The sequence below is a fragment of the Spermophilus citellus genome, assembly GCF_964194105.1.
Source record: "Spermophilus citellus genome assembly, chromosome: 3".
Lineage (NCBI taxonomy): Eukaryota > Metazoa > Chordata > Mammalia > Rodentia > Sciuridae > Spermophilus > Spermophilus citellus.
In genome coordinates, this window is record NC_138184.1 from 26,066,339 (window position 1) to 26,086,205 (window position 19,867).

General features: G+C 44.9%; 1 protein-coding gene across 1 annotated transcript in view; it reads right to left on the reverse strand.

Moving 5' to 3' along the window:
* The window catches only part of ITGA9 (integrin subunit alpha 9), a 320,486-nt gene that overhangs the window by 61,989 nt on the left and 238,630 nt on the right, over positions 1–19,867 (reverse strand). The window contains exons 19-22 of the mRNA XM_081288073.1: positions 17,629–17,715; positions 14,815–14,894; positions 10,087–10,176; positions 7,845–7,953 (exon numbers count right to left, since the gene is read on the reverse strand). Of these exons, the coding sequence (XP_081144199.1) occupies positions 7,845–7,953; positions 10,087–10,176; positions 14,815–14,894; positions 17,629–17,715 (366 nt within the window). The remainder of the gene's footprint in view (positions 1–7,844; positions 7,954–10,086; positions 10,177–14,814; positions 14,895–17,628; positions 17,716–19,867) is intronic.

The following is a 19,867-nucleotide window of genomic DNA, read 5'->3' on the forward strand; positions in this document are numbered from 1 at the left end:
TCTGTGTCTCTTTTCTATCCTAGCATTTGGACCCATAAAACTTTCCCTTTCTTCTCTTCTCTATCATCCTTTTTATTTTCTGTCTCTAGAAGCCAGTCATCTCCCAAGAAATGAGGGAAAAGAGAAAAGAAACCAAAAAAGAGGGAAGACAGAGCAAAGGCTTATCATAAGTAGAATCTGGAGGAAAAAAAGAAAGAAAGAAAAGGTGAGTAGATCTTTGGGGATAGAAAGAAGCTCAGGATTGAGGTCAGGGAGAGTAGGGAGGGTTACAGACAAGCAGGTGAACAGGACCTCAAAGATGTCTGTGTTCTCATCTGTGGAACCTGTGAACAGTATGCTGCATGAAAAGATGGAATCATGGTTGCCAATCAGATGACCTCAAATAGATTATTTAGGATTATCCCAGTGGGCACATTTAATCATGACAAAGGCCCTTAAAGAGAGAAGGAGGAGGCAGAGAAGTCAGTATCAGAGAAAGAGCCCAATGAAAGTTTTGACTGGTCTTTGCTCACTTTGAAAATGGAAAGGGCCTTGGGCCAACTAATTCATACAACCTCCAGAAACTGGAAAAGGCAAGAAATGAATCCTCCCCAGACCCTCCAGTGAGGAACACAGTCCTGCCAAGACTTTGATTTTAGCTCTGTGAGACCCATTTTGGACTTGTGGATCTCAGAGTTGTATGATAATGAATGTGTGTTGTTTAAAGCCACTAATTATGTGGTAATTGGTTACAGCAGAAATAGGAAATTAATCCAGACTCACTTTATGATACTTCATTTTACTGTGCTTTGACGACACCACATTTTCTTATAAATAAGAAGTTTGGGACAACCCTGTATCAGGAGAGTCCATTGGTGCCATATGCCCGTATGTTGTTAGTGTGTCATATTTTGTTAATTATCACCATATAATAAGTTGCTTCATGATTATTACATCTCTTGTGGTAATGGTGATCTGTGTTAGAGATTGTTTTTTTTTTTTCCTTTTGCAATGTTGGAGACCTGCCCAGGGCCTTGCACGTCCTGACAAGTGGTCTCTCCCTGAGCTACATGCCCAGCCATGTGGTCAGTGATCTTTCATGTCACTCTCCTAACTGGGGCTGCCATGAAGGGTGTCCACATAGGACAGCAAACTCTTTTGATAAATGTGTGTGTTCTGATGGCTCCACCAACAGCTGTCCCATCTCCCTTCCTCTCCACAGTCCTTCCTATTCCCTGAGACTTCCTTCCTTTTACAGCCCGAGGTAACTGAGACCTTCAAGGACCAAATGGATTGTCCTAAAACCAAATGATCTAATGTATAGAAAGAGCTGAAATTAGGCCTTAACAATTCTCTAGTGGCCTCTAAATGCTCAAGTGAAAGGAAGAGTCGCACATCACCTAAATCAAAGTTAAACGTGATTAAGTATGATGAGGAAGGCATATCAAAGCCAAGATAAGGGGCAAAAGCTGGGCCTCTTGACCAGTTGGCCAAGTTATAAATTCAAAGGCAATGTTCTTGAAGGATATGCAAAGTACTCTTCCAGCAAACACGTGCATAATTCCTGATTGGAGAAAATTTCAGTGGTCTAGAGAGATCAACCACCCATGGAATTCCCTTAGGCCAGAGCCTAATCCAGAGCAAGGCCATCACTTTCTTCAATTCTTAGGAAGGCAGAGAGAGAGAGAGAGAGAGAGAGAGAGAGAGAGAGAGAGAGAGAGAGGGAGGGAGGGAGGGGGGGAGGGAGGGGGAGGGAGGGAGGGAGGGAGGGGGAGGGAGGGAGGGGGGGGAGGGAGGGAGGGGGGGAGGGAGGGAGGAGGATGCTACAGAAGTAGTAGTCTGAAGCTAGCAGAGATTGGTTTGTGAAGTTTAGGAAAAGAGGCCATCTCCTTAACATGAAAGTGCAAGGGCCAATGGAGAAGTTGCTGCAAGTTATTCAGATCTATCCATGGTAACCGAAGCAGGTGCTACATCAACAGCACATTGTAATATAGATAGATGAGTCTTTCATTGGGCCATCTAGGACTTTCATAGCTAGAGAAGCAAGGCCAATGCCTGGCTTCAAAACTTTGAAGGCCAGCTGACTCTTTTATCAGGTACCCATGCAGCTAGAAACTGGTGACTTAAGTTGAAGCTAAGACTCATTTGCCATTCTGGAAATCCCAAGACCTGTAAGAATTACACTAAATCTGCCAGTCATGTGGTACATGTTTGTAATCCCAGTGACTTGGGGGGCCGAGGCAGGAGGACTATAAGTTTGAGGCCAATGTCAGTAACTTAGCAAGACCCTATCTCAAAATAAAAAATAAAAATGGCTAGGGATGTGGCTCAGTGGTTAAGTATAGCTGGGTTCAACTCTTGTACAAAAAAAAAAAAAAAAAAGAAAGAAAGGAAGGAAGGAAGAAAGAAAGAAAGAAAACTCACCATGCTATTTAAGTAAACAAAAAAGCCTGTATGAAAGCACATCTGTTCCCAACATAGGTTAACAGAATATATTAAGCCCATTGTCGAGATCTACTGCTCAGAAAAAGAGTTCTCTCAAAATCTCAAAATATTACTGCAAATTGATGATGTATCTGGTCACTGGAGAGCGCTGATGGAGAAGTTCTACAAGATCAATGTTGCTTCCATGACGGGCAACGCAGCACCCACTCTGCGGCCCACGGGTCAAGGAGTGATTTCAACTTTCAATCCCTATTAGTTAAGAAATACATTTAATCAGCCTATAAGTTGTCATGGATTGTGATTCCTCTGACCAATCTGGGAAAAGCAAATTGAAAAGCAGGAAAAAGCTTTAAAAAGCAGGATTAACCATTAAGAACATTCATGATTCATGGTAGATGGTCAAAATACCAACAGTAACAGGAGTCCGGAAGAAGGTGATGCCGACTCCCATGCATGTCCTTGAGGGGTTCCAGACTGCATCGGGGAAGTATTTGCAGACATGGTGGAAATAACAAGAGAACTCTGATTTAGAAATTGAGCCTAAAAAGGTGACCGAATTGCTGCAAACTCACAAGACGACTTTAATGGATAAGGGACCACTTCTTATGCATGAGCAAAGAAAGTGGTTTCCTGAGACAGAATTCACCCCTGGTGAAGATGCTGTGAAGATCAATGAAATGACAACCAAAGATTTAAAATGTTAGATTTAGTTGATAAAGCAGTGGCAGGTTAAAGGGGACTGACTCCAATTTTGAAGCAAGTTCCACTGTGGGTAAAATGCTACAAATGCTCACTATAGAAAAATCTTCCATGAACAAGAGTTAATCGACATGCAAACTTCATTGTTGCCTCATTTTAAGAAACTACCTCAGCCATGTCCCCCTTTAGCAGAGAACACCCTAATGATTAGTTAGCAGCCATCAACATGGCTTAGATTTAGTTTTATCAACTAAATCTAATAAGACTCTTTACCAGCAAAAAGACCTCAACCCACTGAAAGCTCAAAAGACCTTTATCAATTTTTAGCATTCAAGTATTTTTGGGTGGGGGTTACTAGGGATTGAGCTCAGGGGTGCTCAACCTCTGAGCCACATCCCCAACCCAACTCTGTATTTTATTTAGAGACAGGGTCTCACTGAGTTTCTTAGCACCTTGCCGTTGCTGAGGCTGGCTTGGAACTTGTGATCCTCCTGCCTCAGCCTCCCGAACTGCAGGATTACAGGTGGGTGCCACTGTACCCGGGACATTCAAGTATGTTTAAGTTAAGGTATGCATGTTATTTTTTAGATATAATGCTATTGTACACTTAGTGGAGTACAGTATAGTATAAGCATAATTTTTATGTGAACTGGGAAGCCAAAAATATTCCTGTGACTCACTTTATTGTGATGTTTGCTTCATTGCAGGGTTCTGGGAGAAAACCTGCAATGTTTCCAAGGTACATCTGTATATCACTAATGGGAATAGGGTTTCTTTGGGGTTGACGAAAATGTTCTAATATTCAATCATGAGGATGGAAACATCATTCTGTAAGCATACTAAAAATCATTGAATTGTGTACTTGAAATAAATAAACTTTAAGGTGTGTAATAGCAGCTCAATAAAGATGTTATTCTTTTAAAAGATAAATAAAAATTATACAAATATTTTTGGGGAGTGCGGGGTTCCAGATTGAACTCAGGGGCACTCGACCACTGGGGGCCACATCCCCAGCCCTATTTTGTACAATTTTAATGTGTGGGAGATGGAGATGAGTGGGAGAGAGGAGGAAAGGAACTGCTGCCTGACAGTCTGGGGACTGGACAGATTCAGGGTTCAAGGTGACTGTGAAGCTGAAGTCAGAAGGGCAGAGCCAGAGGAAGGGCGGACATCTAACCAGGTCTTTCCATATGACTGGAATGAAGAGCAGCTAGCTCCAGCCAGCCTTTCCCCCAGAACAGTAGCTGGTTTTGTTTCAAAGAATAGATAAACATTGATAGAGCAGATGAACGGTCGGTCGTGGCCAACTCTTGATTCAAAAAGAACAAGATTCACCAAAAACAACAGCCCTGAGACACAAGACAAGGCAGGAGTCTCCAACCACAAGTGAAATAACTAATTTGAAGTGAAACATGAGAACACAGAGCTGAAAAGAACCCTCTTGACATGTCTGGGAAATCCTAATTAGAGCATGAATGGGGGTAGGCAAACGAGAAAAAGATTCGCTTGCACCATGTTGCTTATCAGAGACAGGCCTGAGGGGTGAGTTTGAATTATCATATTTATTTAACAATATCTTAACATTTGATTTTTCTGGAAATGTTCATGTGTAACGTCTGTATTACTTCCCCCCATTTCCAGGTGGGGAAATGCTTTGACTTCTAATGCAAAAACAAAACCCCAAAGTCTACCAATGGTCAACTAATTACTGTGTATCTGTTTAAAAACAAAACAAAACTGTTAAATGTAGAAAGCAAATCCAAGACTAGTATCTCTTTCTCTCATCTGCATTTAAGGTGGAGTCCTTAAACAATTACGTTGTTTATTGAAGAATGGATTTTAAAAGACACCAGAAAATCTGTACTAAATCTTATGTTGTTCTTCAGGAATGAGGTTTCCAGAAAGTGGAAAAAGAATTTTCTCCCTATTCCTGACCCCTTTCTCCCCTAGTATCTCCATTTCTTGGTTGTTACCACCACCAACACTAGTCAGTGACCTACCTTCAGGACAATGTAATAACAGCAATTCTATCAAAAAATGAGTCATCAGAGACCTCTCAAGGAAATGATGGATTTTGCTAATACAGAGGCATCACCTTCTGATCAACAGCACCTCTATCAATCTCTCAGACCCAGCCGTCTGGCTCAAACTTGGACTGAATGCTATTCACCTCCACAGGCATAAACTCCTGGAGCAGTTTACCCAAGGGGCAGACCAATCACTCATTCCTGGGGACAGGAGTCAGCAGCCTGGGTCCTGTTTTAGGTCAGATGTGAAGAAAAGTTATGGGCTTAAACACCAAACGTTAAACTCCTTGCAAAATCACCTTTAGAGAAACGACTGCAAGAATCATCTCTGTGCCCTCAGATTTCCTTTTCTTCCCTCCCCCAGAAGGAGATAACATTCAGTTTCTTCCCTATAACTACTATCCCTTTTGTTTCCTTCTTCCAACTCCCATCCCTTCTTTATTATATGGTCTACATCATTTAAACCATTCTAAACCATTTTCTGGACTCTCATCTTTTATTGCAAGACATCTCAAAAATTATGAGAAGAGAATATAAACAATTAAAGTGAAGTAAATCCACTTGGTTTTTATCTGTTTTCTATCCAATTGCAAAAAACAAAGGGAATGATACACAAACTCTGAGAAGCAATTCAGAGACACAGAGGTGTGATTCACAGCTTTCAGTCTCCAAAGAAAGCTCAAACCCCATCTTTTACTTTCTCCCCAGTAAATCAAGGACAGAGTGTGACAGCTGGAGCTTAGCTGGTCAGGAGGCTCATCCTCTCTGAGCCGGGGACATGTGTTATCCATCATGGTTTCGGAGGTCTCCTGCCGGCGAGAGCACTCTGGAGAGAGGGAGACTATTGTCTGCAAGAGCCCACAAATGTTTTATTGCCTCATTCTCTTGCACCCTCTTGCCCCACCACTATTTGTCAGCCCCTAAATCCACTTAGGAGAGGCCGCAGGAAAAGAAAAAATAATCATTATTTGGCCACAATAGTGAATACCAGAGTGAGAAACCATCCTCTCCATGGGGGAAGGATGGAAGAGACAGTAAAGAACTCTGAGAGCAGGTACTGGGAGTTCTAAGAGGTGAACTTCAGTGTTCTATGGTAAGACAAGCCATTTCTCCTTTCTTTCATCCACAGCTCCGGGTCAAGTGGGGTCTAGTCAAAGCACGACCAGTCCTGGCCCAGTCCTGCCTCACCCAGTTCTGGGACCTCGAGCACATCTTTCTTATTTGGGTCTACATTTCCTTGTTTGTCCTTTAACAAGAATGGACTAAATAATACTGATCTTCCTTAAACTTCATATTCACAGAGGCACATGTTGAACAGCTGGCCTGAGAGTTTATACTTTAAAAGCAGGGATCAACAAACTGTGGCCTATAGGACAGATCTGGTCCCATGCCTGTTGTATAGCCTGTGCACTAAGAATTGTTTAAGTCATTAAATGGTTGGAAGAGGGAAAAAAATCAGAACCACAATGGCATTCATGACATGTAAAAATTATGTGAAATGTGAATTTCAGTGTTCATAAACTAAGTTTTATTTATGTAGTGTCCATAGCTGCTGTTATGGTTTGGGTATAAGGTGTCTCCCACAAAGCTCCTATGTTAATGCAAAAATATCTAGAGGTGAAATTATCAGATGATTAAATTGTAACCTAACCAGTTCATCCTGGTTTGGATGGACTGACCAGGTGGTAACTGTAGGCAGGTGGTGGGGCATGGCTGGAGGACATGGGTCACTAGGGCTGTGCCCTGGAAGAGTGCATTGTCTCTGTGGCCCCTTTCTCTCTTTGCTTCCTGGTTGCAATGAATTGAGTAGGATCCCTCCATCACACTCTTCCGCCATGATGTTCTGCCTCACTTTGGGCCCAGAGTAATGGACTCAGTTGACCATGGACTAAACCACTGGAACCATGACCCAAAATAAACTTTTCCTCCTCTAAGTTGTTCTTGTCAGATATTTTGGCCCCAGTGAGGAAAAGATGACTGACACAGTGTCTTTTGAGCCTCAGTAGGTAGCATGGCTGAAAAGTTGCCACAGAAATTGTGCAGCCCGCAAAGTCTAAAACATTTCTTTCTGGCCTTTTTCAGAAAGTTCGCCAACCCCTAATTAAGTGAAGGGACAATGTACTTCATAATATCCACATTCCGTGGACCTGCTGGAGAAGACAGGTGATTGGGATGACCCCACCCTGGCTCAATGAGGGAGCAGCGGGCTTCTTCCCGTATAGTGGTGGGTGGGAGGGTCACATGGGCTCACACTGCTGTGCCTCTATAAAACCGCACTTCTGAAAGGCTGTTCCCCTAGGGGAGGATGAGCTTTTGGTTGAGTTTGCATGAAAATCCCAGGAAGAAGAGAAGGCAGCAAACCTTCTGAGGCTACTCTGAGCCCAAGGTGAATGAATGACAGAGAAGAGACTATGGGACTCTTGGAGCTGGGATATGGGCCCAGGTCTCAGCCATCCAAGGCCTTCTTAGGGGAAGCTGCTTTGCCTGGTGGGGCTCTCCTTTCAAGTCTTGGAAAGTAGAGGGGACTGCCTGGGTGGGGTTACAGAGACCATGCACTCACACACATGCACAGCAGCAAACCAGGCTGGGGTTTCCCCTGAAAGCAGCCTGGCCCTTTAGTTGCCTTTCAGAAGGGGACACATCCTGTGGCTTTCTGTTGGCTGCCAGTGACAGAGGGTTTCTAGGGGTGGGTACCTGAAGGGTGACGTTGAGGGGCTGGAAATGGCACTCCAGGTCGTCCAGCTGAATGAAGTTGGAGGCATCCACAGACTCGCCATACACAAAGGAGGTTGGGGATATGATTCTGAAAGAGGAAAGCAGGAAGGTCGGCATCCCCACCCACCGTCCACAGCACTGCCACTGCAGCCCTGGAACCCATCATCTGTTTGTTTCATCCTGTGTCTGCCACCGGATGCTTCCACCCTGACTGTGACTTTTCTCTCCTGTGATTGGACACAGCCAGTCTGTGCTAACCAGATTGTTCTAGTATATCTTCTCACCTGAGGTCACATTGATAAGCTACATCTACACTATACAACGGGATTACACTTCTAAAATAAAGAGGTTTTTTAAAGATCGAAGCCATGGTGACTTTTTACAAAACTGGACTCCAAATTTATGGATTTTCTGTTTTGTCACTTGAAAAACATTTTGTGGGTCAAATAGACCTATAATAAGTTTTCAAGAAATAAATGCAAATCAATCGTATATTTGACATCCTAAGCCCCACCCTGTGACAAATTCATTTTAAAAACTATTTGTCAGACTACCACAATCACTAGAAATTGGGTACTTGAGAGCTAAGGCAATACAAAACGGCATTTCCCCTAAGGTTTCAGATCGTGGCTACCTGAGTGGTGATTGAGAATTCAAGCTCGGTCTATAGCAATACTTTCACCATTGCTTATGTGAACAGACCCCCTGAGGGAAAAAAAAAAAAGCAGCTCAGACTTATAACCCCAAATAACAAATCCTAGGAGCTTGAAGCTGCCCATCTAATCACAATGGAACGTTTTGGGGATCAAGTCCAAATAGACAACCACCCATCTATTTTCAAAAGTTAAGCGAATTACTTTAGAAACAGTGAGTTCTCGGCATTGCCAAATGGCAAGAACTGGTTCATTTGAACTCATCCTGTTTTACATTTCTGGAAAGATCAGAGGTTGACTCATTTGTTTAACTGATGGCTTCAGCAGGGGCTGTTAACACCTCACAACGAGGTCTCCCGGAAGACCTGACAACACCATCATCGAGTGTGTGTGGGAGGTGTTTTCTCTTTATCCCCAAGGATGGGACTGGATTCTGGGTATATTCTCACTGTGCCTTGGGCAGGACACATAAATAAACCATAGGGTTAAAAATAGAGCTGCGAACAGAGGCAAGTATATGCTAATTTGCAAATATATTCCACCAACGCCTCGCGTCTAAAAAATGCGGTGAAAATGCCAAGAACCAAGGAGCAGAAAGGCAGGGCCAGGGCTCTGCTGGCTCCCGACAGAGCAGGAGCCAGGGCGGGATGGCTCCTCCCACGACGGGTCAATGTTTCCACTTGGAGCCAAGACCGAGACCCAGAAGCCCTTGAAAATTGAAAACCGAGAAACTGTGAACCTCCAGAAAGTTCAGCCTGCAGTTGGGTCAAGGGTTCAACGGGTCCTCATTTGATCTAAACCAACTGTGCAAATCTTTTTTCCACTATCAAAGAGTTATGCGTGCATTCTGTTTGCTGAAGCCGGAAACAGGAATGGAGTTTCTCATTTTTCCAGGCCTGGGCTTTGGCTGAAAACGGACCTGGATTGTTGTGGGTCCCTGCAGACCAGAACCTGCAGCCCTGCTTTTCAATAATGCCAGCAGGCCTGAGCCATGGACCTCATCCAGGCAGGTGGTGTGGCCGCTGTGCTGGGTCCCCTGCCTGTTCCAATGCCATACAGACATCAAGCCATACAGACATCTCAGTTTTGCAGAGAGTTCACGGAAACATGGAAAGCCAGCACCAACTGTGAAGCAATTAAGACTGGCAGCCCTCCCATGAGCCAGGACTTTGGGACACATCTGGCTGTAACTTCTGGCCCAACACGTTTTGGCTGAGATTTTAATCCCAGAACCATATAATCTCCCACCATATGGCATTCTGTGGCGGGGCTGGGGGCTGAGACTAGAAGTATATAAAGATGTATGGAATGTTCAAAGAAGTTATGGAGTTTAAACTTGTCATCAAACTTCTGTTACCAACCAGGTGGGTGGGTAGCTGGGTCACAGGAGAAATAAGGACAGGAGAGTGTCAGTCACTATAGCTCAAGCTTCATTCTGCTTTTCAAGGCTTGGGGGAGGTGACAGGGCTCCTAGCTCCTAACTGGCTCCATGTGCAGACACAGGAGATGCAGAGCATTCTACTGGAGGGCACCCCTGTGTTCTGGCAACCCAGGGCTGGGCTACTTACCCAGTGATGGATGTGTCCACTTCGTGCATCAGCGGTACCGTCAGTGTTAAGGTGTTGTCGTGCAAGGCCTCAGAGCGTTCCATGTTGCCACTGTGTGGAGAGAGAATGAATGAATGAACGCTGGCCAGTGCTAGCCAGCCCGCAGTGGGCTTGCTTGCCCCACACTGGAGCCAAGGACAGACTCAACATACTTGTCCCCAGTTCCATTTTTGGTAGAGTCCCTTGTTCAGAGACACTATACGGAATTAGTTGTGTTCCACTCACAAAAGCGTTAAGGGCAAGCAGCTTATTCAGGAGTTGACACCAGGAAACACCCCAGGTGAGCCGAGGCTCACCTCCCAGTGGGAACAGTACAAAGTATACCTCAGCCTTCCCCACTGAGGGTGTGGGAGCTGGGCCTTTATCCACTAAGTCCCGGAGGCTGCTGAGGTGAGGCAAGGAAGGGACTTGAATTCCCTGTACCTCCCTGCCTCACAGGTGAGCAGGATCCAGCCAGAGAAACCTTGGCAGGAGCCCATGAGAGTCAGTGCCATCTTGTGCGGGTGCAGGTGGAGCACCTCTTCTGTGAGCTGCATCGTGCTTATCCCACAAAGAGTGGGCCAGTGAGCTTAGAGCTCTGGAGTCAGGGAAGGGTTGCTATTTGCCACCTGGAAGGCTCGCCCTTCATCCACGGTCAGTCAAGCCCAGGAGAGAGGCCCTAGCAACCCTGCCTCCATAAATATCCTGGATCCTCTTGCAACAGATGCACTATAGCATCTCTCACCAAGGCACCCCCAGGCGAGGAGCAGCTCAGAAAGGTCACAGTCACACTGCAAGCTAGACAGAGCTGAGACTCCAACCAACTCCGGCTCTTTCCACTGTGATTCCTTCTCCTGACACCAGACTGGGGGGCAGGGGACAGGAGGAGATGGCAGCAAAAAGGAGGGAGAGAGAAAGAGAGAGAGAAGACCTAGTTTCCCTGTACTATATTATGAAACTTTATCCTGAATTGTGGCGATTCTTCCAGGGAAGCAGCTGGAAAAGGCAGGGCTGTTGGTGCCTATTGCTGAACCAGCACTCAGAGCTGGTTCCACCACAGGAATAGAAGGGGGATCCCAGCCAAAAGCCAAGTTCACCCTCCAGAGGTAGAACCTAAGAGTCCCCAGGTCCTACTGAGGTTGGATCACGGTGGGTCCTGACCTCTCCCCACCACACTGTCCCCTGAGCATCTGCTGAGTCCTGCCTGCCCTGTGCCCTCCCCTCCACCCCACCACCTTCCTCTTCCATTCAGCAAGTGCTGAATGGCAGCAGTACCTAAATAGCTGTCACATCCTCTCTCCCTCTCTCTATTGTTCTAAAACAATGGTGCTCTGTGACTCTGACCCTGCAGGGCCACAGTCACTGCTCCTGGATCCTCATCTGTCTTCCTTACATGGGATGACATCAGTCCCTCCCAGGGCAGCCACACCATGTAGCAGCAGCAGGGTCAGGTGCCCACCCAGCCTAACTTCCTTGCCTTTCCTTTCCCAGGGGATGATAAAAACCTTGAAGTCATTGCCATGGGCGGAGCAGGGGCGACTCCCCTGTTGATGGGATGGCACCGCCCTGGCCTGATCCCTTTTCCATCCCTCCAGCATCCTGCCAGGTCTGAGCAATTGGCTCCTGATGGAACAGCCACCCCTTGCTCTGCCATTTGTCCAGCCACCTGTGGCTGCTGGCAGATCTTGCCCGACAGTCTCATCTGTCATCGGGTAACGGCTCCAGCATGAGCTAAGTTGAAAAGTTGAGATAAAAAGGCCAAACATCAAAAGGCTCCCTGCCATCCTAAAGCCCATTCTCTGGGATGCGTTCCAGAGGTCTGCAAAGCTAGGCTGCCGGCTGTGGAGAGGAGAGGTCTGAGACACTGTTTAGTCTCCACTTTATGCCCTCCTAAGCCTACAAGTAGGCAAGAGACCTTCCAAGAGCGGTGACGAAAGAGAGGAACGAGTGATATTTTAATTGTGGCTTTCAAGATAAGGTGCTTTAAGGATCTATTGTTGTAACAGGGAGTCAATTGTGAGTGTCCTCGAGGGCAGTGAGATCAGATTTTCACCAAAGCCTGTGCAGAAACAAGTGCCTGAAGTGTTCTGCTGTGTGTTTAAAAGATAACGGGGTCTCCTTCACATTTGCGACTCAAGGAATTAGAAACTCTGATGCTTAATCATGTAAGCTATAAATACTAGGTCTCCTGATGCTGTGTCACAGTATCAATGTACATTAGGGAAAGTTCTTGAATTCAGTAGGTTATTGGCATTTTCTGACATGACCCACACTTAGTGGTGCCACTGGTAAATAGTCGGTGCTTGAGAGAGAGTTACTGAGTGACAATGTGTCCAACACAGAATAAGGGACAATAGTGGCCCTCAGCCTTGGTTGCTCATTAGAATCATATGCTGGGCCTTTTCAAAAATCCTAATGCCAGTGGGGTATGATAGTACATGTCTGAAATCCCAGCAGCTCAGGAGGCTGAGGCAGGAAGATAGTGATTTCGAAGCTAGCCTCAGCAACTTAGCAAGGCCCTAAGCAACACAGCAAGAATCTGTCTCAAATAAAGTATAAAAAAGGGCTGGGAATCTGGCTTTGTGGTTAAGCACCTCTGAGTTCAATCCCTGGCACATAAGTAAATAAATAAAGAAATAAAACCCCAATGCCCAGCTCTCACCACAGAGCATTAGATCAGAATCTCAGGGCCAGGAGGGGAACCAGGCACCAATAGTTCTTAAAGCTCCTCAGATGATTCCAATGTGCATCCAAGACCAGAGTACCAGTGCTTTGTGGGCACGTTATTCTAAAATACAAATCTTTCCCCATCATAACCTGGGTTCCACATCCTTTCTGATCCCTCTGATGAGCCATGAATGAGGCTGGGCAGGAGGTGGTTCCCTCTTTTTTGACAAGGGACATCCTTTCATTGTTATGTTCCTTCCCAGGAAAACTGGCTGCCCCAGGTTTTGAAGGACTGAGAGAGCACAATGATGGGGTGAGTTTGCAGTAGGTCCAAGAAACGGTGGGAGAACGAGAGTTTTCAGATTTGAATAGACACCTGCCTTGTATATTAAATTCAACGACATCATGTTCTGTGTCAAGCCGTTCTATTCTGTCACTCTCCTCTTAAAAAGCATTCAGTAGGTCCTCCCTGCTGTCAGAATGCAGCCCACACTCTCTAAGAGTACCTTTGCCCCCTCATGGTGCCCAGCCCAGCTCCTCTTCCAGCCTCATCTTGCACCACCCATGTAGGCTCACACCCTTCCACTCCCAGCCTGACATACTCCCATTCTCCTGCCCCCAGGGGTGTGACACAACAGGATGCACCATGAACCCTCTGACTGCTGAGCCCATCTGCTACCTCCCTAGAAGCCCCTCTGGATTCCAGCCATGGAAATGGAGTCTGCTTTCTCTATTCTTTGCATGCGTTCCTATTAGGTCACAGTTATGCTTTGTACAGACATCAATTAAGCAATCTTCAAAATAAAATTAGAAAATAACCAAGTCTTGTGGACCAGTGAGAAAGTGGCTAAAAAGATATTATTGGGATGATGGGAATATGAATGTAGTCTAGATAATTGTATGGTAGCAAGGTTTAATTTCCAGAACTGGATAACTATGGTGGCAACTTAAGAGCCTTGTTCTTGGAGAATACATGCTGGGTAGCAATGGATGGAGGGACATGGTTTCTGAAACTGTCAGGTGGTTAAAAAAAATTATATATAGAAAGAGAATGATAAATGAGGCAACATGCTAACATTGGGTGGATATAAGTAAAGGACATGAAAGAGTTTCTTGCATTATTCTTGTAACATTTCTGTTTAAAATCATTCCCCCCCCCAAATTTTAAATAAATAGGTTGTCTTGGGTGTTCTACCACCACCCTTATCAGAGCTTGAATCCTCCTATTCACCACCTAAATGGCTCTCCTTGCATCTGAGTTTCCGGCCTATCACTACCTAGCTGCGGCTGGTGGAGAGCTAGCAACTGGAGGCTGGTCATCCCCTTCCCCATCTGTCCACTCAGCTTCCAGGACAATCCCTCTGTCAAGGAGCATCACTTGGGGGCCTCTGCCAGCCTAAGGCATGGCCAGACCCTCAGGCTGCAGGTGCTCTTCCCACTATTAAAGGGTGCACTGGTATGTCCTTGAGAAGCAGCTGAGCCAACCTGGTGACACACAGAGGACATCTGATTTGGAAAACATGTGGCCAAGTGGGAACTGACCAACCATGTGACCCTGGACTAGAACTTCACCTCTGCAGGCCTGTCTCTCCTCAGGTATAGAATCATTACTTCTCACTAGTCGATCAGCAGTCCCTCCCAGCTCAGTGGAAAGTGGTGACAGTGTAAGAAGAACTAGCCAACCACCACCCTCCAGATCTAATCCCACCTGGTTGGGTGGTTGGCTTTATCACTGAATGACTGGTGCTCTCTCCTCCCCATCCTGGGGAATCATCAAAGCATGACCAGGGCATGTCCTCTCATGGTCCTACAAGTCTTTTATCCTTAAAAAAAAAAAAAAAAGTTGGGCTGGGGATGTGGCTCAAGCGGTAGCGCGCTCGCCTGGCATGCGTGCGGCCCGGGTTTGATCCTCAGCACCACATACCAACAAAGATGTTGTGTCCGCTGAGAACTAAAAAATAAATATTAAAAAAAAATTCTCTCTCTCTCCTCTCTCACTCTCTCTTTAAAAAAAAAAAAAAAAAAAGTTTAGGTCCCACTTACCTCTGAGCAGTGATAATGAAGCTGAGAACTTCCTCTTCCCCAGACAGATGACTCGTATCAAAGATCACGCTGAATTCATACTAGTGAAAAAGAAAGTTGACGTTTGGCACCAGCAAGTACTCCATATTTATGTGTTTGCTACAAAATTCTGCGGCCTGTGATCCCCAGAGGCTCATCAGCATGACCAGCTTTATTTTCTATGCATGACTTTCTGAGAGTCAGGCCAGAGGCATGGCTTTCACAGAAAAATCCACCCTGATGCCCACTCAGTGAGAGGTACATAGTCCATTTCAGCCACTGAGGTCCCCCTTAAGGAGGTAACATTTGAACTGCCAAACCAGTACTTTATAGATTTCTCTTGAACATTGTCTCAATTTTTGTGACATCTGCACATCAGCTGGTGATGTTCACTACAGCCCCAGCCCCCAAATAATCTTAAGAACCACCTAAAATCACCTTAGTGCCCCAACCCAGTGGTGAGCACCCAGTGATTTGGGGAAGAGTATCTTAAACAGATGGTCTTCACTATATGCACATTAGGCAGATGTGCGAGTATGGGAGGGACCCATGGGTGGGGCTTATAGAACCAGGCTCTACCACAAACTGTGATCTTGGCTAAGAAACAATCTCTCTGATAAAAAGAGGAGGTCAGACAAAGTGGTTCTTAAGTCCCACTGAACTTGGAGAGTCTATAACTTATTTAATGTATTTAAATGACTTGGGTTCTACCATGACAAATTCCAGGCACTGGTCTGATTTTTGTGACACTGGATGCCACTGAACTGAACACTGCTTGAGAGTAAGGGGCAGTGGACCATCACATTGGAACGTCTCCTGCAGTGGGACGTGTCAGTTTACCGGGAGGGTGGGGCATGGAGACAGGGCTGGAGGACACAGAGGAAAGGAAGCATCAGTGTCTTATCTCAGGAGAGTCAGAACTGGCAGGCGACCTGAATTAAATTATGTATGCCACAGATCAAGGGGGCAGGAGAGGCAAATGATTGGGGTGGCAAGTCAAAATCAGAGATGAAAGCCTGGAACTGTGCAGGGTAGCCACAAGTGACAGAAGCATATAGACAACCCAAGAGAGCCAAGTGTAGCCATGAGGCTTGACAGGTGGTCTGGGGCCTGATGCCCCTCAGGGTCTGCAGGACAGGGGAGATCAAGTGGGGCCATAGGTAAGACCATCATCTTAGTGTATCCACCTCAGTGGTGAGCACCTAGAAATTTGGGGAAGAGTGCCTTAAAACAAGGGTTTTCATCACATAAATGTTAAGCATGTGTGGGAGCTCTGTTCCTGCTGGTCATGTGCTGGGGTTTTCTTACCCTCTAGTTCCATGCCCCACCTCCGGGTTTAGTCTCACTGCACCATCTATGTGCAGGAGAAAAGTTGTAGTATTACCAACCAAACAAAGTAACCCAACTTTCCTATATTCTGTTGATTCCATGACTATTTTGAGAGTTAATAAATTTCAGTAAAATCTCACACTCCACTGGAGATAGTAGGACACATATTAGGTTTGATTTGTGCATTGGTAAGATTTTACAATGAAATGGCAGATGTTAAATTTTCTCAGGTAAGTCTATTTTCTGTTGCTCAAAAGGATTTCAATTCACTGAGTATGTGTTGTGGGGAGGGGGTGGTTGCCCATGCTTTACTCTGGTCAGAGGTGTTCAAAGATCAGGGTCTTTCTCCTTCAACCCCATCAGCATCCCACCTGGAGATTAATGGGACATAGCCTATACTTGGCCAGGTATGTATAAATATAAATCCACTTTCTAAAGGTAGCCACTTCTTGAGGTTCCCCTTCACCTAGAGCAAAAGTGGCAAGAATTGAGGAATGGAGCCGGAGAAAGACTGAGAAATCATGGACTCAACAGCCACTATTGTTTGGAGCAGGTACGTTCAGTGGGGTTGACGGGCCTGAGAATGATTTGCAAAGAAATAAGCAAATCTCCCTCCTCACTAGAACATTCTTACCACTGCTTTACAAAACAGCTGCTAGGTACTGGGACCAAAAAGCCTGAGAAATTAAAATGACCGGCTTCCATAAACTAGGCAGGCAGAAAGAAAGATAAAGATTTCTTTCTTTCTTTTCTTTTGTTTTTGTTTTTTGTTTGGTTTTGTTTTTTGGTTTAAAGGGGGAAAAATTATAGACAAAGGATTCCACCCTCCCAAATCAGAGCAGGGAAAACAGCTTTCATTTCAAATGTCAGAGCTGGTCTTATAGGTTCTAGTTTTGTCTTCTCCAATCAATCTTCTATTCATCTTTGTATCTTCTTATGACCATGGCACAGACTAGAAAGTTCTATGAAGGACTGGATCTGCTTTATATACAGCATTACTGCTGGAGCTTAGGAAATATGTCTCTTTATAAATACCATAGTGACTGTAATATCTTTTATTTTTCAAAAAATGAAGTGTAATACATTTTGAGAGGTCTCCAGAAATTTTTAAGTGCCTAGGGGAGCGACAGAGGCAGGACTGTGGGTCACTGGCTCAGACCACGTCTTCTCCTGGGTTATGTTGGAGACTCAAGAGTGGTATGGAATGTTCCAGAAGAAAAAATTTCAGGAAGGCCAACTGAGTGCTGCTAGCCAATGCAAAGTGGTGTTTTCTCCCATTTCTTTGGAGAGAACATCATGTGGACCCAAGAGAAAGACAACAGGACCACAGTCCCTCTGGAGTATATGACCAGTGACAGGAGCATGGCAGGGCCTCGGGGCCATCCCGGCTGTGGTGGGGAAAACCACGGGGGAGACTGTTGCAGAGTCAGAGGCTGCAGCCAAGAAGTGACCCATCTCTGCCCTTACCTTCGACTTTGACCTCATGAAAGGAAACCCCACGCTGCATTTGAGGAAGTCCGATTCCAGCAGCTCACAGGAAATGCCCATCTCCTCCTGAAAGAGAAAACACACAGACAAATGGGTGGACTGCATGGAAGACAGAAGTGTGGGAGTGTTTCAGAGCAATTTCCAGACAGCAGTCCCTGGGGCTGCTGGTGGGCTAAGCCCTGTGACCAGGCCCAGTCCCCAGTCCTCCTCTGGCTGCCCATCTTCCCAGGGGTCCTCCGAGAAGACAAATACAGAGCACAAAAGTACTGTTCACTCTAATGTTCGGGGTCCAAACCACAGGATTGGCCTGGTCAATTGGGCTGAGCCAGAAGCCTCCTGATGTTAAGACTAAAAAGCAACCAAATCATCTTTGTGGCTCTTTTTCCTAAGTCCACTCCCAGATCCTGTCTTTCAAGATGTTGCTAATTTAGGGAAGACAAATTCTAAGAAAATCACACCAAAGAAAAGAAGGCTGTTTTCTACAGCCTCAAGCAGTGAGGTTGAGCTGGCCCCTTGCAAGTCTTCCCAGGTTGGGATGGGTGCCAGGGTGAGGAGAAGTTTCTGGCATGACTGGACTCTGCACACCATGGCTTGAGAGAGCCCAGGGAGACTGCCATCTCCCCACCCAGGTGTACGGTTTCTCCATCACAGGAAAGCCAGGAGCTCTTAATAACTAACAGGGCCTCTCTGAGCCACAAAGCCAAATCAAGACTTCCAAGAGGAGACGGTATGTTTGCAAATTTTGGAGAAAGAACAGGTACAGAACCAACTCTTCTATCCAAAACCAGGACACTGAAGTTCAATGAGAAGATCATGTAACTTCCTCAAGGTCATTTAGCTGATGGGACAAAGTTTAAAAAAAATTGGGTAAAGTTTGGCTAACTCTAAAATCTATTTCTTGGTCCCCTCTATGGCTCAAAATTTCTAGAGAATGAGCACAACCAATGACAATAGCAGCCTAAAGGGACCAACTCACTGAAATGCTGCCCCATGCTCCTTCCTCCAGTTTTCAGACATCAATTCCAGCCCTTCAGATTGGCAGAATAAGATTTTTTAAAAATTGTTTACAATGAATCAGCAAGAAAACAAAAATTTGCCATGATATGTCTATTTAAATTATATCATTTAATATATTCTGAACATTATCAAATGTACAAAAAATAGAAATGACAAAAGATGAATATCTTCTTTAAGGATGAGTAATATTCCATTGTGTATATATACCACATTTTCTTTACTCATTCATGTGTTGAAGGACATCTAGGTTGGTTCCATAGTTTGGATATTGTGAATTGAGCTGCTATAAACATTGATGTGGCTTCATCACTGTACTATGCCGATTTTAAATCCTTTGAGTATAAACTGCAGAATGGGGTAGCTGGGTTAAATGGTAGTTCCAGTCCAAGTTTTCTGAGGAGTTTCCATACTGCTTTCCATAATGGTTGCACCAATTTGTAGTCCCACCAGCAATATATGAGTGAAACATTTCCCCCACATCCTTGCTAACATTATTGCTTGTGTTTTGGATAATTGCCATTCTGACTGAAGTAAGATGAAATCTTAGAGTAGTTTTGATTTGCATTTCTCTAATTGCTAGAGGTGTTGAACATTTTTTTCATATACTTGTTGATTGACTGCATTTCTTCTGTGAAATGTCCATTTTCTTAGCCTATTTATTGATTGGGTTATTTGTTTTTTTGATGTTAAGTTTTTTGAGTTATTTATATATCATGGAGATTAATGCTCTATCTGAAGTGCAGGTGGTAAATATTTTCTCCTATTCTGTAGGTAAATGGATGGATCTGGAGAATATCATGCTAAGTGAAATAAGCCAGTCCCCCAACCCAAAGGCCTAAGGTTTTCTCTGATAAGAAGCTAATTCACAATAAGGGGGTGGGGGCTAGGAAAGAATAGAGGTACTTTGGGTTAGACAGAGGGGAGTGAAGGGAAGGGAGGGGATATGAAGGTAGGTAGTAGAATGAATTGGACATTATTTCTTTGTGCATATATGGTTACATGACCATTGTGAATCTGCACTGTGTACAACTAGAAGAGTAAGAAGTTGTACTCCATTTATGTATGATGTGTCAAAATGTATTTTACTGTCATGTATAATTAATCAGAACAAAAATTTTAAAAAAGATGAATATGTAACCTATAGGGTTAGAAATCAAGACAGTAATTAGGGAGGCAATAAGCAGAAGGGGGCTCTTAGGGT